At 45.9% G+C, this 9,018-nt stretch overlaps 2 protein-coding genes across 9 annotated transcripts in view; one reads left to right on the forward strand and one right to left on the reverse strand.

The window, feature by feature from the left end:
- The window catches only part of AK8 (adenylate kinase 8), a 69,389-nt gene extending 60,456 nt beyond the window's left edge, over window positions 1-8,933 (reverse strand). For 4 of the 8 annotated variants that reach the window (XM_074556257.1, XM_074556258.1, XM_074556255.1 and 1 more), the window contains exons 1-3: window positions 6,247-6,403; window positions 3,885-3,969; window positions 5-54 (exon numbers count right to left, since the gene is read on the reverse strand). In XM_074556257.1, coding sequence (XP_074412358.1) covers window positions 5-54; window positions 3,885-3,969; window positions 6,247-6,339 — 228 coding nt within the window. In that variant the 5' untranslated portion in view covers window positions 6,340-6,403. Of the gene's footprint in view, window positions 1-4; window positions 55-3,884; window positions 3,970-6,246; window positions 6,404-8,833 lie in introns of those variants that run through there. The other 4 variants (XM_074556256.1, XM_074556259.1, XM_074556261.1 and 1 more) reach the window with 4 other exon arrangements.
- On the forward strand, window positions 6,461-8,813 carry SPACA9 (sperm acrosome associated 9). The gene is made up of 5 exons (XM_074556267.1): window positions 6,461-6,595; window positions 7,014-7,184; window positions 7,265-7,467; window positions 7,915-8,053; window positions 8,168-8,813. Exons 2-5 carry the CDS (start codon window positions 7,041-7,043, stop codon window positions 8,252-8,254), a joined length of 573 nt encoding a protein of 190 aa, XP_074412368.1. The 5' UTR covers window positions 6,461-6,595; window positions 7,014-7,040; the 3' UTR covers window positions 8,255-8,813.
- Window positions 8,934-9,018: the final 85 nt, after the last annotated feature.

Genomic DNA, 9,018 nt, shown 5'->3' on the forward strand with positions numbered 1-9,018 from the left:
TCACAACTGTAGTTTTCCCAGAAGCAGGTGGACCAAGGACACAAATTCTTGGAGCTGTGGAACAAGGATATGCAAGTATCAAAGTGCAGAAGAGCAAAAATCCCCTCCAGTTTCCCACTCTTGTATTGCGTAGTATCAATGTAGCCAGCATGAAACAATTATTTCAGCTGGAAACCTCAGTGGAGATTTCAGGATTTGGTTCCACTGGGGAAAAATGGGGAACAGAAAATCAGTGCCACCTGGGTCCTCCTTTAATCTCCATGGTCAATGAGATTAACACTCTAACCATGCCACTTGCAGAGATAAATGAGATATGTATATCTCAATCCATTGAAACATGGAGAGTTTAGAGGGTGAACCATAAGGTACAAACATTTCCTTACCTGAGCTTGACTTTTATTCCTGAAACATTGATTCAGAACTAACACATTTCATGATGAAAAAATATTTCAGTTTTTAGTTTCACTTAAATAGGTTGTGTCAGGGCTCAGAGAAGATTTAGATACTGCAGAATGAGGGCTCCCTCACTATGCTTTTTGACAGCAGCCTTCAATTTTTCTAGTCACCATTTAAAGTAATTTTCCTCATTTCTGTTTCTTGTGTTTCTCTGCTACATGTCCCTCTCCTTTCTCTGAGGGGGCAAGGTGCAAAAAATGCATCCCAGTTCTGAGGAATTCCTAATCCAGTGCACACACACAACACAATGGGCATGACTGCCCTGAGCTTTGTTGGGAATGAATTAGAGGCAAGACAAACAGGAGAAAATGGAGTCACTCTTAGGAAAGTATTTGGAACTTTTTCCATAAATACACTTTGGGCTGCAATCCCTTGAACTGTCATTTTATATTAACAGCTTTGATGTTTTTTCCCCCTATACCACAGGGGGGGAAAAAAATCCCCAAATCAGAGTCTGTGCAGCAGGGACTGGTTAGTATTTATTGGGAGTAACACAGGTCAGAGCAGAGGGGGGATCCACTCACCCAAAAACCTCCTCAGCTCTCAACAGCCAAGGGAGATCGTGTCTGATGGGAGCAGACAGGCAAGGATGTGAAATGTATTTTCATGAGGCCTTCCATGCACTTAACAGTTATTGGGCAGGTGCAATTTTTAAACATACATGAAACCCAAATTACAGATTCATCTTTACAAAGTTATCTGACTTGGAAGGTTTAAGAACAACTCCCCCCCTTATTGGTTCTTGCAAGTGCAACAGAACTAGTACACAATGTAGAAAAATACTTTAAAAGGATACATCAGCTGTTTTTATCACCTAATTTCTTTCAAATGTAATGTGATTAAATCCTAGGGTTTTTTTAAAATCTAACACCTTGAAACTCCAGCCCGGTACTTAGGAATTATTTATAAACAGCGTCATAAAAGAGTGCTTGGGTGCCAACACTAATCAACTTCTTCAAACCACTTCAAAGAAAATCAAAAAACCTTTCCATCCACAGATCCTTTTGAGGTTTAACTAGGAGCATGATTTAAAATTCACAAGAAAGCCCTTAGGTATTGAAGCTTTAATACACAGCTTTCTTGGACAAACGTTTGATAAAAAACGAAACATACCATTATATACACCATCTCATGCTTTAATATTGCCCAGGGCTACTGTAAATGCTCACTTTGTACTAAATCTGGTTTGCTCTCTGCTTAGTGGCTGGCAGCAGATGGGGCAGTGTAATTCACTGATTTACTCATTTGCACACTTGTAGGGCTCCTCTAAAGCCTTCTCCCCAAACATCTGACACAGGGGCACCACCAGGACACCACTGGGTGTCATGTTTAACCCCTCCAAGCAACAAATTTAATGCAGCAGCTACATGAAGGCAGGAAATTCTGGGAAATGCCTTTTTCTTCAGTAAAAAAATCATATTTAATTCTCTATTTAGTCTGATGAGATATTATGGGATTTACTCATCCAAGTAAAGCAAGTTTTAACATTCAACAACAATGTTAGCAACAACAAATTACTCCTTTTGTCAGGTGTAAATTTGGGTTCCTCTTCCTAAATATGAGTTCCTATTTGAATCTTGGAATAACACAAAACAACAGCTGGACTCACAGAGTTCCATTTAAATCCAAGAGATTTTATGATTAACATTAATACAACAAAATTTGCTTAACATGTAAGAGAAATCCTTTATCAAAGAGGAGAAGCACAGGGTACACACTGCACATTCTTGCAGAACTTTTTACATTCCATCAGAGGTTTGAGTGCAAAGGAGGAGCTCACAGAAATGCCACTCAGACCCTGAACGTTTTTTTTCATTAGCACAATACAAAGAAAACTTGCATTTTTGAATTTGAAAGAATTATCAGTCTTTATGTGGCCCTTGAAGGTTTTTAGAAGGAACACATGAAAGAACAATAGCACAGAGCCCTAAGTACAATTTGCCACACATTTGACCTACAAGGTTTTCAAGGCAGTTGTAAGCTATAATCACCATTAGACTTGTTTATATTTTTAAAAGTACTTTGGATCTTGTTATTAATTTAAAAGGGTTTCTAACTTCACACCTGGGATAGATGCAATGCTTCTTTTCCACACATCTCTGTTTGAAATTTTCTCTAGGGCTAAAACTGTCTAGGCAAGGCAAGATCATGAAAATTCATCACTTTACTGATGGCTTTAATAAGGTTTTTTTTTTTCCTTCTAAATAGTCAGCACCTTCCTCCATGATCAAAAAGTAAAATCGACTCTGCTACACATTTCTGTTACATTATTTTCCATATAATTTATTCTTAAAACAACATTTAGGCTTTAATTTTAATTGGAGTTCCTCTTCTTCCTTAACAGGGTTTTCCAGACCAAAAGAAAACAGCATTTTCCCTTTGACAAACAACTGCTGTAATTCTGTCTTTAGCCTCTAAGTGCTGAAGTCATGAGATGGAAACTTGCCTAATTCTGTTAAAATAACACTGTGGGGCTGCAGGACAAATGTTAGCCCAATGTGAAGAAATTTTATCAGCATTCTATCAAACTGCAGGAAATTCTTACACATATTTTCCACGGGTCTGCAAACCAGATTGATTATTCAGGCATGCCTGCACCAGAAAAGGCTGGGCACAATTTGCAGGATTTGATTTTTTTTTTCTTTAACATATTTAGCAGCATTTCAATCACCATCACTTAGAGCTCACAGCACCTCCAGTGGTAATGATTTCATTGATGCTGCAGCACAACTTTCATAATGGTTTACTCTGGTTTTAAAGAAACATCAAAGCTCCATGACACCAGCTCCCCCTGACAGCTCACGCAGAACAAAAATTACAGTTCACTTGTGCATATCCAAATATAATCTGCCTAAGGGTGAACAGTTTGTAAATCAAATAATTTGATTGAGGGTACATGCTTTTATTGTGCAGAATACAAACTTCCCATTCAATTTACCAGGTTTTGTTCCACAGAGGAGCAGACACACTCACTGTTCCTTCAGCTGAGATGCCACTGAGCTGTGGAACTCATTAACAGCAGAGAGTAACAAACTAATCAAAAAGCAGAGAAATCTGCCAGCCCAGGTAGAATAGGAACCCAAATTTACACCTGACAAAAGGAGTAATTAGCGAGCTTAAAGACAACAGGAAATATCAGATGGGGCACAGAAGGCATTAATAATTGATACACCAGAACTCTTTGTTATTCCCTTAGAGGGTTTCATTGTTAGAACTGTTAAAGTGCATTTCTTATTAGATTACTCACTAAAAAAAGAAATTAAAAGCATCTTGCCTGTAAGTATTCCAAAATGCTCACCATTTTTTTTTTTTGTCTCCCCCCTCCCCAAGACTCAGCCTGAAAAGTTTGATCCATCACCTGCCAACATCAGCACAGCTCCCAACAAATCAGGAGCTGAACTATTTCTGGTGTCTCCATTTCCACTTACCATCATCATTGTTTTGCTTTAAGTGGTTTATCATGAACTCAATGGGATCATCTGGCTTATGAATTAATAGCTCTTCAAGCATGTTCTGGAAATAAATAGGACAAAGTCAGAGGAAAATTGAACATAGCTCTGCAGTCGTGGTATCTTGCATTTTTACAGCAATGTTACAATGAGTATCCTGAACAGCTTATAAATGCTTATTTATTTTCTTTCACAGACAAAATTGAGACTTCAGAACCTATTTTAGCTGCTGAAAAACTGAAGATGGTCAGAAAATTGCCAGTAAAAAAACCCAACCTATTCAATTCAGTACATAAGGACACCAGAAATATTTGGTTTGAGCAGCCGGGGGTAGAAAATGAGGCAGAACTGACATAAAAACCATACTAAGAGTTTAAAAACCAGAGTTAACTTGGATTTGTGGCTCTGCAGGGCAAGAGGAGCCTTCTCTAAGACATTCCCACAAGTTTCTGACTAGCCCAGAGGAGTGCAGAACGGACAAGAGCTGTGGAAAACATAACCCACAGAAATGGCACATTTCACACCTGTACCAGCCTTGGCTCCTGCATGAAAAGGAGTGAGGAGAAGGGAGGGAAAAAGTAAATAAAAAGGCTTAAAGCCTTGCCTTGGATGTCTGTTTTGGAGCCCATTTTCACACAGAACCCTTGAGCTTACACAGAGCCTTGTTTCAGCTCCCACCCATGGCAGCGGGGATTTTGCGCTGGTTTCAGGGAGGATTTGGGCTTTACAGACAGGAAAAAAGAAAAACCCTGAGAAATCCACACATTTCCTAGCAAGACATTTCAGCCCAGCTACAAGTCCTGTAATTAAAACTAAACATCAAACAGAACTAATGCTCTAATTTAGACAAGCTGCAGAAATGCTCATGCTGGAAGAGACATTTCTGAACAGCAGTCATAACACTTTTATATCTGCAACTGAATTCCATAAAGTCCATCTAGTCCATAAAATTTTATATCCTCACCAACTGATTGTCTGTTATTAGAGTGGCCTATTTTCCTTTTCTACTTCATCCACTTCATTAGAATAATTAAAACACTCAATTTTGTTTATTAACTGGTGATCATGCAAGTCCTGATGCATGAAGGTCTCGGTAACACAGCATAAAAGATGAAATTTATATTTTTATTGGAAGTTCATTTAAAAACTATTACTTTCTGGCAACTTTTACTTAAGCAATCTGGATTTTTCTTACCAGCACCTTTATAAATAACAAACCTAAGAAAATCTGGGTTTATTATAATTCAAAAACATTCAGGCTGACAGCGATTGACACTGGCACTGCTTCTTGTCCAAACCCTTTTATTTATCTAATTCTGCTAAACTCAGTTTAATTTCACATTGGTTGAACTGTTAATCTCTGGGGGAGATTCATAGTTTAGGTCTCATGTAGTTTCTACTTTTGTGTTTTGTAAATGCTTGTTTTGTGTTTTGTAAATGCTTTACCACAACAATTTCAACCTGTGTTTGTGTCATTATTTTGCTCCAACACAAGTAAAGCACGAAAATACCACCCTGAGTAAATCCCACAAACATTTTATGTAATATGAGTCCCTGCAGCTGCGTTCAATGCCTTGTGGCTTGCAAAACACAGTAATTCATTAAAAAAGAGACAAAACCAAATCAAAACACAAATATTATGCTGCAATAGTCATAATAAACAGAGAAATAGACAGCACAAAAACAAAACAGAAAAAGAAATAAACATGTGTGTGTATTTCAGTGAGCTCTGAGCAAGTGAAAATGACTTTTTAGCAGAGTTTAGAGCAGCACACAGGGGAATGCTCTCTGGCAAGCTCTCCTATCACAACAGCACCAGGATTTTTAGTCCTTCCCACAAATCTCCCCACGCCCTACACAAGAGCTTTTCTCGAACTTCAGAACCAAACCCACCCTTCCCTACAAGCAGGGGACCCAGCCTTGCCAAGTACCGAAATCACAGCGACGCCACAAGTGCACTTTTCTCGCTTTATTTCTGCAACCTCGGCGAACAGGCGCAACAGGAACAAAAGGGGAAGAGTTTGACCCGGGGGATGAGCAGCAGGCGGGGACAGCCCCGGCTCAGCGCCCCCAAACCTTCGCAGCGCTCTCCCGCACCCAATTTATCATATTTCCCTTCCTCCTCCTCCTTCCATCCCCGTCCTGTCCCGCCTTCCACCGAAACCTTTCTTCCATGGGCTGCCACTTCTCCCGCAAATCAAATTACACCTATGAGCCACAGTAACTAATTAAAATATTTAATTGGGAGAGCCCTCGGCCGCGCCCCGCACGCGGACACCCGCCCATCACGTCGCACAGGATCCCGCCCCGCCTCCCCGGCCCCGCCCGGGCTCCCGTTCACCTGCAGGAGCTGGAAGAGCCCCCGCTCCTCCGCGTAGGCGCCCGCGGGCGGCGGCCACGGCCGGGCCGCGTTCTCCGTGTCCGCCTCCGCCATGGCCGCCCCTGGCAACGAGACGCGTTGCTAACAGTGACGTCATCACCGTGCGACAGAAAGCGACCTATCACCACACGGGGGTGTGACCACCGCCTTATTTACAGCAAAGGGAATGGGGAGACGTCATCAAACAGCGACGGTTGCCATGGCGGCGGCGGCGCGGTGCGGCCGAGGGCCTGCGCTGTCCGCCCGCTCCTCCCGCCCGGCCCGGCCTCTCCCGGGAGCTGCACCACCAACACCGCCACAACACCGGCCGGTAGGAGCCGCAGGGCCCGCGGGGCGGGAGCGGAGCGCACACAGCCGCACACGGCGGGGTTCCGGGGGGTCCGGGCCGGCCCCAGGGAGCGGGAGAGCCGGGGAGGCGCTGGGGCTGCCCCGGCCCCGCTGTGGATGAAGCGTGGCCGCTCTGCCTTCCCACAGCCCGGCAGCGTCTGTGACATCACAGTGGCACCGCTCCCCTGGGGCTCTCAGCATTCCCAAGGCATTGAGTGACTGCCGGGCTTCGGCACAACAGATCTCCCTCCGCTTCCTCCCCCCACCCCCCCTTTTTTTTGGTTTTTTTTTCGTTTTTTTTAAGGTACGTTTTCCACCAAGCTACCCAATTCCAGCTCAGGCAAGCTTTAGAATTGCATCATTTCTAAAAAGCAGCTTGCTGTCTCTCCTGTCCCCCACAGATCCAGCAATAAGTACAATAAGTAACCATGAATGAGGTGCTGGAGACCCTGAAGAAGATCGAGGACAAGTACAAGCTCTTCCAGCAGCAGCAGTTCACCTTCATCAAAGCCCTGGAGCGCACCCGGGAGGAAGCCCATGACATGATCAGACCTGTGTCATCCATTATCCAGGTACAAACCCCTGAGCCATCCCATCCCAGTGAGGTGTTCTCATTCTGCCGTTTTCAAAAGCACATTTTCCTCCTGTGCAGGTGCAGTGCTACAAGGACCATCACTGCTTCAACACCACAGACAGGCGCATCCTCAACATGTTCGTGTCCCTGTGCAACGAGCTGCGCTGCCTGTGCCAGAAAATGGAGACGGCGCACGCTGGGGACAGCGTCACCAACGGCCTTTTGGAGAAGTGCAAATTGCTCCTGAACGACAGCAACGACCTCACTGCCCTTCGAGCCCCGTAGGTGCCTCCCCAGCCCAGCCGAGCTCAGCTCCTGGGGGCTGGCACTGCACATTCTCCCCTGGCTTCTGTCCCAGTCCCTTCCTGGCTGTAGGGAGGGTACAAGGTGCTGCCCAGCTGCCTGTGCCAGTGTCCCTGCACACAAAGAGTGCTGCTCTGTTTGGCCATCCTCCCTCGGGTCCATGGCAGGGCAGGGGGTGCCCTGAGGCCCCTGCAGTGCTCAGGCAGGTTCCTGCTCTTACCTCTGCACTGAGCCAATTTCTGCAGGGCAGTGTCTGTGTGTCCTGTCTGAGACTCCAGACCTGTGCCAGGGTGGTTTTTGGCAGGACTCCTCAATCCATGTCCAGCTCTCTCTGTGCTTTTGGGGAATGGCTGCCTGTGCACTGCTCCTCTCCCTGGGGCTCTTAGGGTGGCTCCCAGAGCTGTTTGTTTCCCTCTGTCCCACAGGTACCCCCACAGGGTTGTGAACTTCCTGAGCGTAGAGGAATCGAAGCATCGCTATGGAGGGGTGGTGAGCTTGCTGCCCATCGTTCTGGACACCATGAAGGCCTGGGTCACACACTCCAAGAAGTACCTGATCCCCAATGTGAGTCATGCACCTGTCATGGCCTAGAAGCACAAATCCCCTTCCCAAACAGTCCCTGCTGGGCACTGTGCAGCTCAGACCTCCAATAGTAACAAAAATATTGTGTTATTGCAGGAGAAACAGTGTGAGAGGTGCAAGTATGAAGACCCACGTTTAGGAAAGAAAGCTCCCTGGGTCCCACCAGGGAACACCTCCTGTTAGAGGATCAGAGCTCCTGCGTCGTCTGCTCAGCACCTTTTAGCACCTGGCTGATCTAATACAGTGCAATCAACAGCAGAGAACCGTCCTGAGCCCACTTTCTGCAGCCAGCCTGGCACACAAGCATTGCCTCTCCCTTGCTGATGTTTGCACTCTGCCCTCACATCCCCACAGAAGCAGCTGCAGCTGCTCCCTTGGGGCCAGCACTGGGAGCAGGGAGCTCATCAGGTTCTAATATCTCACACATGAATCTTGGACAATCATTTGAAACAGGATTTTACATTTTATGAGCCTTCTTCCTGAGGAGCATCCCCTCCTTGTCACAGGTATGGGGTGAAGAAGCTGCCTGCGTGAAGGATGGGATGCAAAGCAGCAAAGGCCTGGCATTACAGATTCATACACGTCCCTGACATTTAGACTTGTCTCTAAAGCTCCATCAGCCCCACAGAAACAGTTTGGCTAGCGGGACCGCACACAGTCCCTGTTTACAGAACAAACTTCCCACCCGCCCATCACTTGGCACAGGATCCCGCCCCGCTGCCCCTCCCCGCCTCCCCCGGCCCCGCCCGGGCTCCCGTTCACCTGCAGGAGCTGGAAGAGCCCCCGCTCCTCCGCGTAGGCGCCCGCGGGCGGCGGCCACGGCCGGGCCGCTTCCTCCGTGTCCGCCATGGCCGCCCCTGGTAACGAGACGCGTTGCTAACCGTGACGTCATCACAGCGCGACGAGAAAGTGGCCTATCCCCACACAGGGGCGTGGTCAGCGCCTCG

This window comes from Zonotrichia albicollis, chromosome 21, assembly GCF_047830755.1.
Source record: "Zonotrichia albicollis isolate bZonAlb1 chromosome 21, bZonAlb1.hap1, whole genome shotgun sequence".
Taxonomy (NCBI): Eukaryota; Metazoa; Chordata; class Aves; order Passeriformes; family Passerellidae; genus Zonotrichia; species Zonotrichia albicollis.